Genomic DNA, 21687 nt, shown 5'->3' with positions numbered 1-21687 from the left:
TACCTTAAATATGAAGGGCTAATATTTCAAAAGTAGGCCCTGCAGTTGTGCATGCAAAATACTCACAGCAGCATTAACAAGTAACTGTGTGCAATAAATATACAGTACACTTGTTCATGGGTCAGATTTAAAATTCAATGGGTCTACTGTTTCAGAGTCCAGTAACAACACAGCCATTGCAGTGCATCTACATTAGGGGTTTTCTTTGGTGTAACAACATTGATGTTTCACTGGTGTGAATTTCTTTAATTTAGACATGTCCTTAATTTTAAGCTCATTCAGAAATTCAACATATTGCATATTGGAAGGAATGTCACAGATTTAAAATAAAACAGAGGAAATAAAAAAACAAACCCAAAACATTTCCATAGCAATGTTAACTTGTTCACATTTCACATAAAGTTACAGTATAGGAAGAATTCTGTCTTTCCTACCCATACAATCCTTCATCATTCAGCACAGAGGGAGTTTTTCCTGAGTAAAAACTGATCAGGGACTACAGGACTTAGTTAATAATTAGAGATGGAAAAGACCTGTCATGATTGCCATTTAAAAGTCATCATATCTTATTCAAGTATGTGTTGGTGTGGATCCCACTCTAGGTGTGCATCCACACTGACTACAACATCTCAAAAAACTAGTTGTTTTAAGGTACATAACCATGCACAATTACCACATCTGAGACATACAGTTATTTTCCATTTAAGTATAGGGGAAACTGTCATATCTTTCATACACCTGTGTGGTAAAAGTGGATAAATGCTAACTTTTAAATGGCAAACACTGTAATCTACTCTGCACTCTGTCAGTGATCCCTACAGAACATTTCCTAGTACATTCATAGATCCAAAGCCAGAAGGGACCATTGTGATCATCTAGTTTGACCTCCTATATCACACAGACCATATAACTTCTCCCAAAATAATGCCTAAAGTACATCTTTTAGAAAAACATGCAATCCTGATTTTAAAAATTGTCAGTGACGGAGAATCCACCATGACCCTTGGTAAATTGTTGCTATGGTTAATTAGTCTAAAAATGTAGCCTATATTTCCACTCTGAATATGTCTAGCTACAACTTCCAGCCATTGGATCGTCTTATACCGTACTCTGCTAGTTTGATGAGCCCATTCTTACATATTTGTTCACCATGTAAGTACTTATGAACTGTAATGAAGTCACCCCTTCACCTTTTCTTTGTTGAGCTCCTTAAGTCTATCACTCTAAGACTATTTTTCTCACCCTTTAATCATTATTGTGGCTCTTCTCTGCACCCTCTCCAATTTATCAACATTCTTCTTGAATAGTGAGCACCAGAACTGGACACAATATTCCAGCAGTGTTCTCACCAGTGCCAAATACAGAGGTAAAATAACCTTTCTGCTACTGCATAAGATTCTCCTGTTTATGCATCCAAGATTCTCATTAGCTCTTATGGCCACAGCATCACACTGGGAGCTCAAGTTGAGCTGATTATCCACCATGACCCCCAATCCTTCTTCTTCGAGGAGTGTCCCTGTGAGTGCTTCACTTTATGTGTCTTGGCACCCTGCACTTGTAATCGGAGATTTGTAATAGCAGTGAACTGGTTGGCTGCGCAGATGCAGCAGCCATCTTGCGCCGCTCCGAGCAGTTACCTAGCATGCACAGCCAACCGACCCCCAGTTCCTTCTTTACTGCCCTTGGCTTGAGTCGGAGCGACAGCAGCGCCTCTTTACCTCCATAGATAGTTCATATTCCTTTTTTCTTTTATCCTCTAAATCCCAGTTAACTAGTTAGCATTAGTCTTTAATTTCTTCCATATTAAAAAAAAATTTAGTGTAGTTTTTCCCCCTTCCGCCACCCGGCCGACCTCCGTCAACAATGACTGAATAAAAATGGGCTACCCCATTTTTTTGTAGAGCTGGCCTATCCTCGGGCATGCCTGGCTCCCCTGCATTTAAATGCTGCCTGACCTTCAGGCTATCAATACTTGTTTCAAACAGCCATGATGGAGAAATTCCTCGGGTCAGCCTCCGACCCAGAATCCAGGATGCTTCCTGGCCAATGGTCACCAGCAGCAGCCTCAGACAAGGGCTCCACTACCAAGACCGCTTCTAAGGACCTTGTCCCTAAAAAGGTGACCTAACACTGGTCTTATTCATCGCCAAAGTGAGATCCGCCTAAAAGGAAATGGTCTCCTGGTGAAAAATCTGTCCCAGTACCGATGGCACCGAGAGCCTCAGACCAAGAGGCACTGTGAACGTCCGGTACCAAGACTTCTTGAGGAGCCAAGGACCTGGTACGGGCAGGCTGTCAGTGAGGTGCGCAATCTAAAACCAAGCTTCCTAGCTCGGCACTGACCGTGCTGAATAATGTCCTGGCACTGACCAGTATAATGGCGCCACCTGCTGTACATGCACAAATCAGCAAGATCTCAGCACCGACAGTTCTGACCCTCTCCTCTCAGACTGCACTGCCATCCCCGGCAACGAGCTTCCCAGTACTGCAACTTTTCAACAGAAAAGAAAAGAAAAGAAACCTGGCAGTTTCTTCTATGCCAGGGACTTCCCTATTCAGAACCGACGGTACCCCAGCAAGGCTCAGACCAAGCCGGATCATCACCCCAGGGGCTTCAGTGCCACCTCTCTCCAGTGATGATGATGATGATGATGAGGACAACACAGGGATGTACACCCCTCACCACTGCTCTCCTAAAGCTGGATGCTCACATCACCAGCCACTGGTAGACGTGTGACCCTGGCAGACCCAATCCTGGCTGCCGTCTCCTATTGCCCTCCCACCCATCTGGCCATACTGGGACCCATGGACCATCTATAGGTCCCAGAACATTAGACTTCCTAACCCACTGGTCTCCAGATCACCTGCCCACCCTCACCAATGGACCCAGCACCTTCAGAGGCCAAGGATGATGGGACTGAAAAGCAGGAGGATGCACCTGAAGGAGACACCTTGCCACCTACGCATAGCTCATCTTTGTCTCCAGATGAAACAATCATGCCACCCCCCCCCCACTTCGGGGGATGACTTCGAGTCCTTTCAGGACATTTTTAAGAGGGTAGCGGACTCCCTCGACATCTCCTTGTCTGAGCTCCCTGACACCCAACATCTGCTCACTAACATTCTCCAGGCATCCCCATTGGCAAAAATAGCACTGCCTATTAATGCTGCCATAATGCACCAAGCAAAAACCATCTGGCAGACGCCAGCCACAGAACCTCCTTCCTGCAAAAGATCGGACAAAAAATATTATGTGCTGGAAAAAAGACTGAATTTCTCTTTACCCACCCCACTCCTAATTCACTGGTGGTGGAGGCAGTAAATCAGAGGGGCAAACAGCAACAGTCAAGATCCACCCTTTACGACAAAGACTGGAAGAGGCTAGATCTCTTTGGGCGCAAAGCCTATTCTTCCACCACCTTGCAATTCCGCATTGCAAATTACTCTGCACTGTTCGCAAAATATACACACATTGTTTTCTACAACGTCATATTTTATTGAACATCTCCCAGAGAATAGGAGCGAAGCATATAAGTCCAGCATTTCTAAAGGCTCTCTCATTGCAAGGACGGTCCTCCAAGCCTCTCTTGATTCCATGGACACAGCAGCCCAATCCATTGCAACCTCCGTGATCATGTGTTGGGCATCCTGTCTCCATTTATTGGGATTCCCGAGGGAGGTACAGGCTACGGTTGAGGACCTACCCTTTAAGGGTCAGAAACTGTTTGCCAAAGCCACTGATGTGTCCTTGCATACTTTGAAGGACTCCCGGGCCACCTTAAAGACTCTTGGCATCTGTCCCTGGAAACAGAAAAAGCAGGGCATGTTTTACAACCAAAAATTCCAGGCCGCACCATACTCTCAGCCCCAACACGGCAAACAGAGGCAGTTGGGCTGAAGGCAGAATCAAGACCAGCCTTCCACGTACCAGCCTTCCACCTCCAGACAATCGTTTTGAAGGTCTGGTCGAGGGCCCGAGACCTCTACACTCTCTACTTCCAGATCTCAACCCCACTCTAACACCATTCGGGAATGACTTGTCACCATATTACCCAGTCTGGAACAACATCACCACAGACAAATGGGTCTGTGGTGATGTTGGAAATTATCCAGCAGGGTTACTCCATCCCATTTATTCTATCCCACCTACCAACACTTCTTACCCGTCCCTCTTCAGGACCCCTCTCACGAGCCCCTATTACAATAGGAAATAAACCACCTCCTGCAACTGGGGCCGTGGAACCAGTACCAGCTCAACACAGGGGAAGAGGATTTATTCCCATTATTTCCTCACTCAGAAAAAGAATGGCAGATTGAGACCCATTCTGGATTTACACAAACTCAACAAGATTGTGAGAATGCAGCGATTCAAAATGGTGATCCTATCGACGATAATTCTGGCATTAGAGAAAGGAGATTGGCTCCTGTCTCTCAACCTACAAGACACTTACTTTCATATCGCCATTTACGCAGCGTACAGAAGATTCCTGTGCTTCACTCTAGGACATCAACATTATCAATACAAAGTGCTACCCTTTAGACTGTCAACCACCCCCAGGGTCTTCTCCAAGGCAGCTGACCTCCACAGACTAGAGGTGATGATTTTTCCATACCTGGACGACTACCTGGTAAGAGCATCAACACAGCAGGCAGCACTAGACACCACACAAACCACGATAGCCCTCTTTACAAACCTTGGGCTTCAAATAAATGTTTAGAAGCCCACCTTGGTCCCCGTCCAACAATTGGAATTTATAGGGGCCCATCTCAACTGCCTCACAGCAACAGCGAGTTACCCCAACAGCGCTTCCTCAACTTAACCACTCTGATTACTACGGTCACAGACAGCTCGCAAATGTCAGCCAGGACATGCCTACAACTTTTGGGGCACATGGCCGCTACGACTTTTGTCGTCAAATATACCAGACTACATATGAGATGCCTACAAACCTGGCTTAGCACTTGCTATATACCACACAAGCACTCCCTCAACAGGCGGCTCACCATGCCCCGCAAGGTAAAGGATTCCCTTGAGTGGTGGACGTACCCACAAAACGTCTGCTCAGGTATCCCATTCCAACAGAAAACTCCTACAATAACGATCACCAGGGATGCCTTCCCCATTGGATGGGAAGCTCACCTGGGCGACAATACGATCCAGGGTCATTGGTCAGCAGCAGAAGCCAACTTGCATATAAACATACTACAACTAAGAGCAGTCAGAAACCCATGCGAGCATTTCCTTCCTCTAATCCACAACACTACTCTCAAAGACCTTATGGATAACACAGCATGCATGCTCTACATAAACCGCCAAGGAGGAGCCTGATCATAGCGCCAACTTCCCCTGTGCCCGGTGGGTGATCGACCTGCCCTGCCCCTGCCCCATCTCTTTCCGCCCCAAGGTAATTGGTCCCTCTTCTACTGAGGTATACTTACTGTTCTTCATTTTCTATTTTTATTTGTAAAAAAAAATAAAATAAAATTCAGGAATTTCTCAGTGTTTGGAAAATAAAAATTAAAACCGGGATGAAATTAGGTTTAAAAAGATTAAAATGAAAAATTGAGGGGGAAAAGAAAAACAAAAACAAAATTCATAATATACACATTGTACTATAGTATAATTGAACCTTTGAACATAAAATGTTATGTTTTGTCTCTCTTAGAGCTAGTAGTTGTTCCAGTAATCCTGGTTGGCATACGCTCAGATAATTTTCTTCTAAGTATCCTCACTCATGTTGAGCCTTTTGTTATACTGGAGGTAGTCCAACTTTGAAAATAAATGCTCTGCATCAATAGATCCAGCAGGTACACTCAAAGCTTGCCATGGCACTTTGCTGAAGTTGGGAAATGTGTCTCAATAACTGTTCCAAAAAGCCAGCACATCCAGTTTCACATTGTCATGGTTAGGCATGTTCATGTAAGTACTAAATTCCCCTTTTAGATTTGAAATGTAATCTTTAGTGGCAAATGGTTGAAACACTCTGGCATAATGGTCATAGTCTGCTGCAAAATTCACCTCAAGGAAGGGGTGCAACTCCTGGATGACATTCCAAAAAGAATCTCCAGCACCAAACACTTCGGGGTTCAGATTACAGGCCATGGTTTTCTCCCATTTCTCGCTGAGTGCTGAAGGTTTTGAATGCTTTTTTGGTTTTCGCCTGTTCTGGGATTGGAAGGATTTCTGAAACAGCTGAGTTTTCTCACCGTTTGTTTCTCCTGCAGCTTTTGTGCTTAATTCACCTGAAATTTTGGTTGTCAGGATCAGGTAAACGTGTATTGGCAAACGTGTTGGCAGTAGTTGGAGAAAACTCCAGTGTTTTCTGTTTGTCACACAGTGATTCCAAATTTTAGCAGTGAATATTACCTAGGGGCGCAGAATCTGGCCGTCATTTTGGTTACTTGCCAGTCTCTTGAGAGTTTCTTCTTTAGAACCAACACACTCAGGATGATCTAGGAGATGCATTAGCAAAGTCCACACGTTATTTACATGACAGTGAAGTACAAGCTCATGCACCGAGGTTGCACAACAGGGGTAGCTAATTGGCAGTTGGCTCTGCACTCGTCTCACACTATATAAAACAAAGCCTTCAACTTGTTCATATACTTGAAAATGGCCCTGAATCCAGTGATGCAAGATTTTACATCTTTCATTTCTTCAATAGCAGTAGCTGCTGGTAGCGCAATCTTAATCAAATGAGCAGGACAAGTTATACTTAGCAGCTCTGGTTTCTGATTTTTATTTCCTGTGCAAACTTAGCCATCTAGGAAGCAAAATCTGTGTTAGTTATGGCCACATTTTCCCAAGTTAGTTGGTGCATCTCAAATATGTCAGTTACTGCTGCATCAACAAAATGGGTGTCAGTAGAGGGTATGAATGTCATGTCAGCACAAAACAATGCAGGTTTATTTGCTTTGAAATAAAAAACGAAAAGAAAAGGCCAAGAATTGGACAGTCCAAAGCATCAGGAGACTTGTAAAAAATCAGACTAGATACCACATTTCCATCAGTTTAGATACTAAAGCATTGTCATTTTCTTTCAAATACTTACGAGTGAGGTTATCTGCATTAGGGAGGGTTTTTGCTACTGGACAGTATTGTCGTACAAAGTCACCAATAGGCCCTTCTGCACTTAACAGCAGTTGTCCTGCGAAAGAAAGAGAATGCACAAATTCATTGACACAATCGTGCTGTGACCTCACTGTAACGATGCTACCCTTGGTGGGACACTTCTGAGAGTACCAATTCAGGAAAAATTGCTTCGAGCAGGGCAGTTACAGCCTAAAGCTGGAGTTCCTTTACTATTAAGGCACGCCGAACCAGCCAAACAGAGAGGATTTCAGTCTCACCCCACTGGCTAATCACAAGTCACACAAGTAATTCCCTTAGACACTCCAGTTTCCCAGTATCACCACCAGTGCCACTTGTTATGGGGACAGATTGTTATGAAAACCAATACCCCAGTAAAAGAAAAAAGGTTCTCTCGATCCCAAAGGACCAAGCCTCGGACCCAGGTCAATATACAAGTTAGATCTTACACACAAATCACGCTGTTGCCAATCCTTTAGAATATATAATCTAAAGGTTTAATCATAAAAGGAAAAAGGTATAGATGAGAGCTAAAATTGGTTAAATGGAATCAATTACATACAGTAATGGCAAAGTTCTTGGTTCAGGCTTGTAGCAGTGATAGAATAAACTGCAGGTTCAAATCAAGTCTCTGGAGTACATCCTCTGCTGGGATGGATCATTCAGTCCTTTGTTCAAAGCTTCAGCAGAGGTATGAAGCAGGCTTGAAGACCAGATGGAGGAGCTGCAGCAACCTTTCATAGTCCCAGTTTGTGTCAATAACATCATGGTCTCTTTCATTAAGGCCCTGGTGAAAGCTCCTGATATTGGCTATCCTGAAGCTCACTTTCTTCTTTAAGCTTCTTGTGTCACTTGCTTTCAACATGCTCCTTTATTCTGTCGGCATGAGCACTGACCTCAATGCTGCAGTACGTGCAGCACAATGCATCCTCTTCACTCTGATCTTTATTTTTCTTGAAAATTGCTAAGCACTGGTTTTCTTGTTGGTAGTCAGGCATACCTTTGTGTTTTCGCCTCATGTTTACCTTTTTACTTTATCTGTGGAGGATTGATTGTTTAAATTCAGTACCACACTAAACGGATGCAACGAAATATGTGGGCATCATCTCCCTGTGAGCCAGTCGTAGTGCGATATTAATGTTTGATTTTTCCAATCTCCACCATGTGTGTTCTGTGTTTTACACTGCGGAACTGCTTCAGTCTCAGAGCTGCAGGACACAACAATTGTGTATTGCATTAGTGTTTAACAACAATAAGTACCCCAGAAAATATTGAATGGATTGATAAGTGGGTGTAAATTAGTAAAAACCACACTCCTTTAATAAAAAACCCTGGTAATTTAACAGTGAAAATAGGTAAAAACAGAAAACACGGAACATTAGGTATACTATGTACTATACAGTCTCCTCATCCCATAGAAGGTGGATCAATGTTCCATGAAAGCAAAACCCTTCACCCTGCGCCCCTTACCTACCCTGTTTCCCAGAAAATAAGACATCCTCCGAAAATAAGGCCTACTTACAGTTTTGCCTCTCGTTGTAATATAAGGCATCCCTCCGATAATAAGACCTCCCCGATAATAAGGCATCCACCGATAATAAGGCATTTTTCATTTCTGAAAAATAAGACATCCCCTGAAAATAAGACCTAGCGCATCTTTGGGAGCAAAAATTAATATAAGACACTGTCTTATTTTCGGGGAAACAGGGTAGCCAGTGATTGACTTCCAGAATCTTCTGCTTTCTGTCTTCCTTTGCTTATGGGACAGGAAGGATCTCACAGAAGATGGCTTGGATATTCTTCTTCAGAATGCTTTCAAATTCCCTGAAGTAATCTACTGTCTGCAAGATATCCCACCATGCAATGTCATTACCTGGCTAAGTGTGTGCATTTTGTGACAGTGAGAATCTATTCATGGCCTTTGTAACATTTTCAGATGTTAATTTCATTAACTGGAAAAGAAAACTTTTCATTCCTAGCAAAGAACAGGGAGAGAGAGAAAGAGCCAGATCAAGAGATCCCTCTTCAAGACTTCTTGCATACACAGCTGGAAGTTTTTTGAGTTGTTTGAGTTAGAAGTATTAGGAACATGGGTGGAATATATTTTTATTTCTCATTAAGATAATTCAAAAATGGCTGAGGGGATTTTTCTTAAACTTTCTTTAAAAGAAAGAAAAGTTTTAAAATAAAAATTTCAATCCAAAAGGGACATTGAAAGTGAAAAATGTTATCATGAAAATAGTTTTTCTGCCTTCATAAATGTGAATCCACAAAGACAAATACTGTTTCAAGAGTACTGATGTGGACTGTGCAGGAGTAGCAGAAACACCCCCCCTCTTTTGATCATAGGTGTTTGAAATCGCTGAGATAGTTGATCAGATGTCACCCTGGGGCATGCTGCGGATTCCAAGGCCTCTTATTATGATTCGAGCATTCCGGATATATTTTCGCTTTGAGCTTCCAAGAACCAGGATAACAAATATTTTAAAGTAAGTGAATAATTTATCTGTAAACATAAATGAAAATGAAAATGGTCTTTAACATGATTGTATAAGCAGCTGGGAGGAGGATTGTTAGATTTAGACCTGGGCAAAAAAAAATGTCAGAATTGTGCATTTTAGAAAAATATCAACTCCTAGTATAAGAGAGACAGAAAACAGTTAATGTTTTTTGTGAAAAATTTTGATCTGCTCCAGTGACTTTTACATATTGGAAGGAGCAGCTAGAGATAAGTGTGCATGCTCCTATGACATATATCTTTTTAAAATAATAAGACATGCATACACACTAAACCAGGGATCGGCAACCATTGGCACGTGACCTGGGACGGTTTGTTTACCTGCAGCGTCCGCAGGTTTGGCCGATAGCAGCTCCCACTGGCTGTGGTTTGCACGCTGCTTCCCGCAGCCCCCATTGGCGGATGCTGCAGGTAAACAAACCGTCCCGGCCCGCCAGCGGATTTCCCTGACAGGCCGCGTGTCAAAGGTTACCATCCCTGCACTAAACTGTAATGAATATCACGCATAGCATGTGATGGTAATAGCTAACTGATACATTGTAGAGCTATGTGATAAATTGCATTTATCAAGCATGTTTAACCACTTCATCTGCACTCTACCCACTCACCCAGATCCTTTGGGATTGCTTCTGACGTTTCAAACCACCCATCAGCTTCAAATATCCAACAGTTTATCCACACACAAAAATTGCTCAATTGGCACAAAAATATGTAGTCTTTTCCTTCAGCGTTGTCTTCTCTGCCCCACACACCCAGAAACTACACTGTGCTGTGGCCCAGTATGGATTAAATTTAGTCCTGGGCCAATAGCAGGTGTTAAGGCCTGGTGTTTCATGTCCAATAAAGGTTAAAAATGGGAGCTGAATACATTGGAGAAGAGGAGATTTCCAGTTTTTAAGTGGGATACATACATCTTTTATCTAAACCAGGAAGGTCCTGCATTATCAACCTTAAAATCATGACACTATTTATGAAATGATAATTGAGATCATATTGAGAGTTAATTATATCTCTCTCCATTTACATTTGGACTCCTGGTGATAAGCTGTCCTACCTTTACAGACAGAGTCAAGCTGCATCATACAAAATGATTGATGGGGTGGTGTGGAATAAGGAGTTTATTGGCCCCCTTTGGGGATTAATTTTGCTACACTATCATGTATTCTGTATTTATCAGATTTAAAAAAAAAATCTGAAAAATATGAGAGTTTTTTATCCATTTTATTATGTCTTTTTTTTTTTTTAATTTAATCTCTTCTCCTGCATGGCCTGGTTGTTTTAGTTACCATGGATCAGCTTCTCAGCTAGTATAAATCCATGGAGTCCCCTTGCACTTTGGATTTATTCCAGCTGAGGACCTGGCTCTAAGTATCCAAATTCACAGATCTCAGAGGGAGAGGGGGAAAATGATAAGTTAAAAATGTATATGGTTCAGAAAAATAAGCCAACCGCTATCTTATGTTGACAGGAGCAATTGGAATCTGCTGGAAGCTCAGCACTTTCAAAAATTAAGCTATTATGTAGGTTCCAGTATTGGTTTAAGCCTAACTTCAGGCACCCCTTTTTGGAAAAATCTTGGCTGCCATTTCTAGTCCAAATATTTTAAAGCTGTTACTTTTACAACACTAAATATTGCTTGGTCTGCATCTTAGCACAACATAATTGTAGGGTCTTTCTAACAAGTGTTCTTTTTTTCATTTATTTTTGAAATGTCAACTGCTTTTGCCATGTCTTTGTGGGTAGTGCCATGTGATATATAATGGTAAATTGTCTCATTGTTTCCTTGTACTTATCTGCCTGTCTGTATCTGTTGCCTCTTGTCGATAATTGCCCTCTTGTGTTCATTCTCTTTGAAGCACCTGGCACTTGCCACTTTCAGAAGACAGGATACTGAGCTACATCTACCATTGGTCTGACCGAGTATGGCCATTCTTATATTGTGTACTTAGATTAAAAGGTCTTTGGGGCAGGGACCATATTTTGGTTGTATGTTTGAACTACATCTAGCACAATCGGTTCCTAGTCCATTACTAGGGCATCAAGGTGCTGCTGTAATACAAATACTAAATACATTTTTCTGGAGGTTAGTTTTTATTTATTAATACTTAATGTAATATTTATCTTCTTACCAGGCGTTCCGGGGAGCAGATTTGGAGTGTTTCAATTTTCCTTCTATTCTTTCTGCTTCTGTATGGAATTCTAGGAGTTCAGATGTTTGGAACTTTTACCTATCATTGCGTAACAAATGACACCCAGCCAGGGTAAGTTCATCTATATGGACATTTTGGGGTGTATTCTCTCAATGTATATAGGTAATTTCTACTAATGTTAATGAGTGTAGGTTGGACTTATTATGTTAAAAGTAGACCAGAGCCATCAGTTATCATAAGAAGATATAGCCAGATACATCTGGAAAAAAATTGCTACAGTCATTGCTATGGCTATAGGCTGCAGTCTCCATGAAAGTGTGTGTGTGTGTGTGTGAGAGAGAGAGAGAGAGAGACAGACACACATCCCAGCAAAGGGAGCCCCGGGGCCATTGTTGCTGAATTGTGACCTAGATCAAGTCCTTGCCATCAGGTCCTTGTCTGTGCGACCTCAGTTCGGCCCCTTGGTGTTTATGCATTATGACAGTCTTCAATTACATGATCTTATACTATTTTTGTACTGGTCCCATGCTTCATTCAGTGCACAGGATGGATGGGGCTCACTTAATGAGCAGCTGTGCAATAATTTGTTTTCAGTGTGTGGATCTCATGCCTAATGTACTGCACACTATTCAAACCCTGCTCTGAAGAGAGAATTATTAATTTCCTCTTCTTTTCTATAGCACTAGTCACTAGAGTATCTAAGTGCTTCACACCATTAATTAATTTACTTTCACAACACCCCTGTGAGATGAAGCTATGTTATGAACTCCATGGAATAGATGGGGAACTTAGGCACAGAGAGACTAAGGTAAAAAATGTCCACTAATTTTGGGTGTCCAATATGAGACACCTAAGATCTGGTTGTTTAGATTACTTGGTATTATATAGCACTGTATATGTTATAATCCCAGCTCCTAATAACTTCAGTTGACCTTATGAATGCTCAACATTTCTGCAGATCAGACCCCAGAGTTTCAAGGTAGGCACCAAGAAAACGAGGAACACACAGTTACCAGTGGCAGAGGCCGGGATAGAATCCCATTATTGAGGGCAGCATTCAGCTGCCTTAACTGTGAGATCCTCCTTTCTGTTCCTGCAGTCCTCTCCCCTCATTCACTATACACCTTCCAAATTCTGCAACAAATGAAGCAGGGGTCCCTAAAGAAAAGATTTCCAGAAAGCTAGGGGGAGAGATAACTCAGTGGTTTGAGCATTGGCCTGCTAAACCCAGGGTTATAAATTCAATTCTTCAGGGCGCCATTTAGGGATTGGGGGCAAAAAAAATAGTCAGGGATTGGTCCTGCTTTGAGCAGGGGGTTGGACTAGATGACCTCCTGAGGTCCCTTCCAACCCTGATAGTCTAGTCTATGGGCAAAATATGTTACCTAGCTTCATTCTCAGAAATGACTGAAACATTTAGACTGAAATTTTCTGGAAAAATTCAGCCTAAGGCCAGGGCCGGGTCTAACTTTTTTGCCGCCCCACACAAAAAAGAAGAGTGCCGCTCCCCCCCCCCGCACCGCCGTACCCCCCGTGCCGCCGAAATCCCCGCCCCCCCAGCACCACGCTGCCTGAATCCCCGCCCCCCAGAACGCCACGCCATCCGAAGCCACGCCCCCTCCAAGAACCGCGCCAACGCCCGCCCCTCCTCCGAGCGCCAGCCTCCGCCCCCCCAGTGCCGCGCCGCACCAGTCCCCCCAGCGCCGCACCGCGCCAACCCCCGCCCCTCCTCCGAGCGCCAGCCCCCGCCCCCCAGCGCCGCGCCGCGCCAGCCCCCGCCCCTCCTCCGAGCGCCAGTCCCCGTCCCCCAGCGCTGTGCCAACCCCCGCCCCTCCTCCGAGCCCCAGCCCTCCCAGCGCTGCGCCAGCCCCCGTCCCCCCAGCGCTGCGCCAACCCCCGCCCCTCCTCCGAGCGCCAGCCCCCCCAGCGCCGCGCCGCGCCAACCCCCGCCCCTCCTTCGAGCGCCAGCCCCCGCCCCCCCCCAGCGCCGCGCCAACCCCCGCCCCTCCTCCGAACGCCAGCCCCCCCAGCGCCACGCCGCACCAACCCCCACCCCTCCTCCGAGCGCCAGCCCCCGCCCCCAAGCACCGCGCTGCGCCAGCCGCCGCCCCTCCTCCGAGCGCCAGCCCCCCCAGCGCCGCGCCAACCCCCGCCCCTCCTCCGAGCGCCAGCCCACGCCCCCCAGCGCCGCGCCGCGCCAGCCCCCGCCCAATAAATAAATTAATAAAAACTTGAACGCCGCCCCGGTCCAAGGTGCCGCCCCAAGCACGTGCTTGGTCGGCTGGTGCCTGGAGCCGGCCCTGCCTAAGGCTGACAACCACCATGGAAAATTTCAGACCAAACATTTAAAGTTTTTTAGCAAAGTTATAAGCTACTGAAAACAGGGTAATGTGAGAAGCATTGAGTAGTCTTAATAATAGGTGATGCTAACAGCCTTATCTATGATAACTTGGATAAGTTATGCCAGAGGATGGGTGAGGGAAATAAGTCTAGAAATATCTGAAAAAATGTCAACACAAAGGAAGGAAAGGGCTTATTTAGCACGGAGATTTCCAAGGTGAGTTCCATGTACCAGTTGGGGTCTGTAGATCAGTTCCTGGGAGTCTGCAATAGCTGGTAAGTGACATGATGTTGGCTTCTCCTTGTTTATGATTGCTTTTAAATGCCTTCATGCTCTTCAGTGTGAAGAGCAGCCTGGAGTCTGGTAAAAGTAGCTGGAAACATGAAAGACCTTGTCTAGTTACCTCTGCTAGGAGGGATGAGGAGCAGGATCCTCCCACAGGAATCAGAGCTACCAGAGGGATTGGAGCTGCCACCCTGAAAAGGAACATTCGTATGGGAATTATACCTAGGGAGGCAGGTAGAAAGAAAGACTGTGTGGGTGGCAAGAGGCAGGGATTCAGAAAGAAACACAAGTGAGGGGGAAATGGAATGAAAACTAAAAGTAAATAATGCTATTAACTCTTTTTCAAAAAGGACAAAACATTTACCACATTCTGGACAACTGCTAATACAAAATACTGTGTAAATACTTCTTTTCCAAGTAAGCACTTGCTGTAATAGCTTTGATCAAGAATATTATTTGATCAAGAAGGGTAGGGGTGGTGTCAAAATATTGCTGCTACTTCCCCAAAACATTTCTAAAATCCAATTGTTCCTTTCCATCCAGATTGCTAAAGTTTGTTCAGGTGCTGATCAGCACCCGTTTTGATTACCGCAACCTCTTCTTCCTCTCTAGCATCCCTGACACCCACACTTTACCACTTCCATCCTCTCCACCTCCTCAGTTATTTTGTAATGTTGACTCTGGCAAATAGAAATACTTCAGTGCACTAAATAAAGTCTGAGCTATTCCCTCCATCTGTGAGATCAGCATAAGCTGACCTTCTTCCCAAAGGCTGAAAAGTTTTTCTGTTGGATAATACTTTTTTGTTTCCTCTCTTATTTATCTCCTTTTTAGCTGCCAGGCTTCTTTGCTTACAACAAACACTCTTTTCTTCCTCGGTAATTTTCTCACTCACATTCTCTTGTGATTATCACTTATCTGACTACATCTCTGCTGTTGCAGCTCTTCCCCATGATTTATTACACTGTTACAGCTCTCTTCCCACTAATCTTTTGTTTAGTGGACTTCCTTACTGTGGCACTTCTTTAGCTGATTGCTCTATCTTTTGTGCCCATTTCCTTTCTTGTTGGGAAAGTTTTTAACCACCAGAAGTGTGATAGAACTAGTGTCTGCAGGATTCAAGGGAGGTGCCGCTTTGTTGTCACCACCAGAGTCCCAGGCAGGTTGCCACTAAGAGGTACTGAGACGCTAAGCCATGCAGGAAGTCCCACCGAAAGGGGCATGAGCGATAGCCCTCTGTGATTTCCTGATTGGCTGGCACTCCTCATGTAAACTGGGAAGGCATTTCTGGGAGTTGTCTGAGCAATGCAGACCTCCGCACTTCCTGTCTCATGGCTTCTCAATCCCACATTCTCAGCTCTTGACTATGCTTAGCTCCCTGCCCTGATCCCTGGTGTATTGTCTTCAGCTTAAGAGCATTGCTGACTCTGGCTTGGGCCGACCCTGATTCTCGCCTCCCACTTTCAATTTGGTGACAGACTTTGTCTTTGCAGTTTTGACCTGGCCTGGCCCTGGATTCGTCTCTGACCTTCATCCCTGATACTGAATAGCTCACTCTATGCCCACAGGCTGCCCACGACCCGAATCTGATACATTCATAGACTCATAGACTCATAGACTCATAGACTTTAAGGTCAGAAGGGACCATTATGATCATCTAGTCTGACCCCCTGCATGCTGCAGGCCATAAAACCGTCCCTACCCCTTCCCTGGACTCTGCTGTTGAAGTCCCCAATCCTGTTTTAGGTGACTTCAATCGGCAGAGACCCTCCTGCTAGAGATCCCTGCCCCATGCTGCGGAGGAAGGCGAAAAACCTCCAGAGGCTCGGCCAATCTGCCCTGGAGGAAAATTCCTTCCCGACCCCAAAAATGGCGATCAGTCAGACCCCGAGCATATAGGCAAGAGTCACCAGCCTGACCCCTGTCAGCCATTATACGATTTACCTACCATTGTTTGGTTTTCCTTGACTACTATGTTTTACCATTAAACCATTCCCTCCATAAATTTATCTAACTTAATCTTAAAACCAGACAGGTCCGTCGCCCCCACCGTTTCCCTCGGAAGGCCGTTCCAATATTTCACCCCTCTGACGGTCAAAAACCTTCGTCTAATTTCAAGCCTGAACTTCCCCACGGCCAGTTTATATCCATTCGTTCTCGTATCCACATTAGTACTAAGCTGGAATAATTCTTCTCCCTCCCTTGTATTAATCCCTCTAATATATTTAAAGATAGCAATCATATCCCCCCTCAGCCTTCGCTTTGTCAGACTAAACAACCCAAGCTCCTCTAGTCTCTTTTCATACGACAGGTTTTCCATTCCTCTGATCATCCTAGTGGCCCTTCTCTGCACCCGTTCCAGTTTGAGTTCATCTTTTTTAAACATGGGAGACCAGAACTGCACACAGTACTCCAAGTGAGGTCTCACCAGCGCCTTGTACAACGGGAGCAGGACCTCCTTATCCCTACTAGATATACCTCGCCTAATGCATCCCAAGACAGCATTGGCTTTTTTCACCGCCACGTCGCATTGTCGACTCATAGTCATCCTGCGGTCTACGAGGACCCCTAGGTCCTTCTCCTCTTCCGTTACTTCTAACCAATGCGTCCCCATCTTGTAACTAAAATTGTTATTAGTCATCCCCAAATGCATTACCTTACACTTTTTACTATTCAATTTCATCCTATTTCTGATACTCCAATTCACAAGCTCATTCAAGTCTCCCTGCAGGATATCCCTATCCTCCTCCGAATTTACAACGCCTCCCACCTTCGTATCATCCGCAAACTTTATCAGCCTACTCCTGCAATCGGTCCCGAGGTCAGTTATAAATAGATTAAATAAAATGGGTCCCAAAACCGAACCTTGAGGCACTCCACTAGTAACCTCCCTCCAACCCGACAGTTCACCCTTTAATACGACCCGCTGCATTCTCCCCATTAACCAATTCCTTATCCACCTCTGGATTTTCATATCGATCCCCATGTTTTTCAGTTTAACCAATAATTCCTCATGGGGTACAGTATCAAACGCTTTACTGAAATCCAGGTATATTAGGTCCACCGCATTTCCCTTATCTAATAAATCCGTTACTTTCTCAAAGAAGGAGATCAGATTCGTTTGGCACGATCTGCCCTTCGTAAAACCATGTTGTAATTTATCGCAATTGCCACTAACCTCCAGGTCCTCAACTAGTTTCTCTTTCAGAATTTTCTCTAACACCTTGCACACTACAGATGTTAAACTAACAGGCCTGTAGTTACCCGGATCACTTTTTTTCCCTTTCTTGAAAATAGGAACCACATTAGCTATTCTCCAGTCTAACGGGACCACCCCCGAGTTTACAGATTCATTAAATATTATCGCTAACGGGCCTGCTATTTCCCGCGCCAATTCCTTCAATATTCTCGGATGAAGATCGTCCGGTCCTCCCGACTTAGCCCCATTAAGGCAATCAAGTTTTGTTTCTACCTCGAATACGGTAATCCCCCATCCCGAATGCCCCTCTGTAGTGGTGCTAGTATCCCTAATACCTTCATTGGCCTCATTAAACACCGATGCAAAATATTCATTGAGATATTGCGCCATGCCTAGATTGTCTTTAATCTCCTCTCCGGCAATAGTCTTCAGCGGTCCCACTTCTTCTTTCTTTGCTTTCTTCCTATTTATGTGGCTGTAAAACCTCTTACTATTGCTTTTAATTCCCCTCGCTAGGTCCAACTCTACACGGCCTTTGGCCTTTCTCACTCTATCTCTACATTCTCGGACTTCACTAAGGTAAGTTTCTTTACTAATCCCTCCCCTCTTCCACTCTTTGTACGCTTTCTGTTTTTTCCTAATCACCCCTTTGAGTCGGTTGCTCATCCAGCTCGGTCTAAATCTCCTGCTTTGTAATCTTTTTCCCTTTTTTGGAATGCAGGCCTCCGACAGCTCATGCATCTTTAACTTGAAGTAATCCCAGGCTTCTTCTGCCTTTAGATCCCTTAATACGTTTGCCCAATCCACTTCCCTTACCAGTCCCCTTAATTTGTTAAAATTGGCCTTTTTAAAATTATAAACCCTAGTCTTTGACTTAATTCTGTTACTCCTCCCATGTATTTTAAACCGAATTAGCTCATGATCACTGGAGCCCAAATTGTCCCCCACTAGCACTTCCTCAACGAGGTCCTCACTGCTTACCAGAATCAAATCTAAAGTGGCCTCCCCCCTCGTCGGTTCAGCTACCACTTGATGAAGGAATTGATCAGCAAGCACATCTAGGAACATCTGAGCCCTATTATTACTACTAGCGTTTGTGCCCCAATCTATATCCGGGAAGTTAAAGTCCCCCATAATTACACAGTTTCTATTAGTAATTACTTCTCTAAACACATTAAATAGTTCCTTATCCATATCCTGGGTCGATCCCGGCGGTCTATAGCACACTCCAAGCACTATCCCCGGAGAGGCTCTAGTAGTCCTATTACCCAGTGTGAGTATTGCCCAGACGGACTCTGTGTTATCTAATCCATCCACTATTATTTCTTTACAGCTTATTTCACTGTTGACATACAATGCCACCCCCCCACCTTTACCTTTGTTCCGGTCTTTCCTAAACAGCGTATACCCCTCCATACCTGTGTTCCAGTCGTGACCGTCATTCCACCACGTTTCTGTTATTCCTACGATATCCGGTTTCAGCTCTTGGACCAAGAGCTCCAATTCCTCCATTTTATTACCTAGGCTTCTCGCATTGGTGTATAAACACCCTAATGTATGTCGTTTAGCCTGTCTCCCATTAGTAGCACTATATGTTGCGGGCCTCCTTGCGCCCGTCCCCCCTGTCCTTCCTATGTCCAATCTCGTCTCCCCGGCTATGTCTCCTCTCATTTTACTCACCTTTTCCATACTGGAATCTGGCGCGGAGATTAACTGTGCATCTCCCAACCTTCTCCCCAAACTTCCTAGTTTAAAGCTCTTTTGATAAGATGAGCCAGCCTCCCTCCCAGAAGTCTATTTCCTTCCCTACTCAGGTGAAGCCCATCCCGCGAGAACAGGTGTCTGTCCCCAAAAGCCTCCCAGTGGCCATACATCCCAAAGCCCTCCTTATAGCACCACTCCCTTAGCCAAGTATTTATTCTCACAATCCTATCAGCCCTTTGCTGCCCTTCCCTCGGAACGGGCAGAATCCCACTAAAGATAATCTGAGCCTCTATCTCCTTGAGCGTCTTCCCCAGCCTGGCATAATCTCCCTTGATTCTCTCTAACGAGAACCTAGCCGTGTCATTCGTTCCTACATGAAGGATTATCAAGGGGTTCTTACCTGCTCCTTTTAGGATCCTTTTCAACCGCAGGTCCACATCGCGTATCTTTGCGCCCGGGAGACAGCACACCCTTCTGTTCTCCGGGTCCGCCCTGGTCACAGGCCTGTCCAATCTCCTCAGTAATGAGTCTCCAATTACATACACCTGCCTTCGCCTGGCAACAGTGCCATCTAGTAATCTAGTCTCTAATCCCTCTAGTCCTGACCTGAGCCTGTTCCTATCTTCCCTAATGCTCCCCCTTATGCCTTCCTGAATCCTCCCGGGGCCCAGAATTGGTGCTGTCTCCATCAACTCCTCCCCTCTCTCTCTCGGACTAGCCGCTCTTCTCTTCTTCCTCACTCTCCCACCTTCAGCCGCCACCTGCTGCCCCTCCACCTCGCTATCCAAACACTCGAACCTATTCCTGAGTTCTATTCCCCCCTCACTGGCCCTTCTTTTCCTTGGCCTGCTTCTGACAGTCACATGGTTCCACCTCCCATGCTCTCCCCCTTCCATTCCCCTATCACCCTCCTCTGCCTCTACCTGCGCCGCAGGGCGTTCTCCTTCAGCCCCTCCTTGCCTGTCCTCCATCAGCTGCTCAAACCCCCGCCTAAACTCCACCAGGGTATCTACCTGCATCTCTAGCCCCTTAATCTTTTCCTCCAGTAACACTATCAGGCGACACTTCATACACACATACCTGTGTTCCGGCTCCCCTGCTAGGACCATATACATACCACAGCTTCCACATGCAGCCATCTGCATTCTGTCTGCTGCTGCTGCTTGGCTCATGCCTGCTGGGCTCCCTGCCCACGGTGCCTGTGGACTCAGAGCACACACCACACCGTGCCCTCCTGCCTCCCCCCTTACCTCCCCCTGCAAACTCCCTCTCAAACTCCCCTGTTAGCCGCCCTGTTTGCTGCCTCCGGTGCCGCTGCTCGCAGCTGTGCCGCTGCCTGGCTGGGCGGCCGCTTTTATGGGCCCCCTAATCAGCCAAGCCCCGCCCCCTGCTCAGGCCTCGGCGTCCGTCCCAGCACCCAGCCCCTGCCGGCCCCTACAAACCAAAACAAACAAACACACAAGAACACCCAGGAACACCCAGGACAGATGCAAATACAGGTACCTTCTCCTCCAATGAGAACTCCCTCTCAAACTCCCCTGTTAGCCGCCCTGTTTGCTGCCTCCGGTGCCGCTGCTCGCATTGTTCAGGTCACTTCCAGACTTTGCCCTTCTGCCAATCCCTCAATAGACAGCTGAAGGGCAGGTCCATCTTCCACCTGCATTTCCCAGGCAACCCAACTCCCCCAGGAACAAGCTACCTGCTTGCAGATGGAGAATCTCGCACTACAGGCCCAGTTAGCTCAGACCATGGCCAAAGTGCTGGCTTCCATCCACATTGAAATTGGGAAAGTGACCAGCCCAGGTCCAAAAAGGGGGTACCCCTCCCAGGCATCACGGGGGCACCAACCCCCCACCTTTGAAGAGAACCCAACCCAAACCCCATGGGTCCTCTCCACACTTACAGATTTCACTTCAGTTACATACCCTAGAGGGACTGAGGTCAGTTCCCCTGCAGTTATCCATGAGCGACTCTGCTGCTGCTGACAATATTATAGATGCAAAGGTAGCCCAGACCCTTCAGCCAAAACCTTCACTGGACCTGGTAGAAACAATCGATAAGTCACCCCTGTCGTCGGGTCCAGTAACCCAGAAAACTGTTTCCTTAGAGGCCAGAGTGGGAGAGCGCCATGAGTTATTGCACTTCAGTAAGATCCATGCTCTGCACTTGTAATAAGATTTTATGTTTGTACTTTGTATAATTTAAAATGAGAAATAAAGAATAATAATGTAGCATGCATTAAATGTATTGGTGTATGATTTGACCATATCCCACCAACCACCCTTTCTGAAAGCAGAAAGGAATGGCCTAATGGGCTACTGGTAAAGATGCATCAGCCAGAATCTGTGTCTGGAGCTGATTTCAAGGCAGTAACAGACCTTTTAGGGTCACTACTTTGTT

At 45.4% G+C, this 21687-nt stretch overlaps 1 protein-coding gene across 2 annotated transcripts in view; it reads left to right on the top strand.

Moving 5' to 3' along the window:
• NALCN (sodium leak channel, non-selective) overlaps nt 1–21687 on the top strand; it is a 380117-nt gene that overhangs the window by 39839 nt on the left and 318591 nt on the right. For both annotated transcript variants that reach the window (XM_054012833.1, XM_054012825.1), the window contains exons 5-6: nt 9440–9579; nt 11741–11869. In XM_054012833.1, the coding sequence (XP_053868808.1) occupies nt 9440–9579; nt 11741–11869 (269 nt within the window). The remainder of the gene's footprint in view (nt 1–9439; nt 9580–11740; nt 11870–21687) is intronic.

Source organism: Malaclemys terrapin, chromosome 1 (genome assembly GCF_027887155.1).
Source record: "Malaclemys terrapin pileata isolate rMalTer1 chromosome 1, rMalTer1.hap1, whole genome shotgun sequence".
NCBI classification, from domain to species: domain Eukaryota; kingdom Metazoa; phylum Chordata; order Testudines; family Emydidae; genus Malaclemys; species Malaclemys terrapin.
The sequence above is the reverse complement of the archived record's forward strand: the minus strand, read 5'-3'. Positions and strand labels throughout refer to the sequence as shown.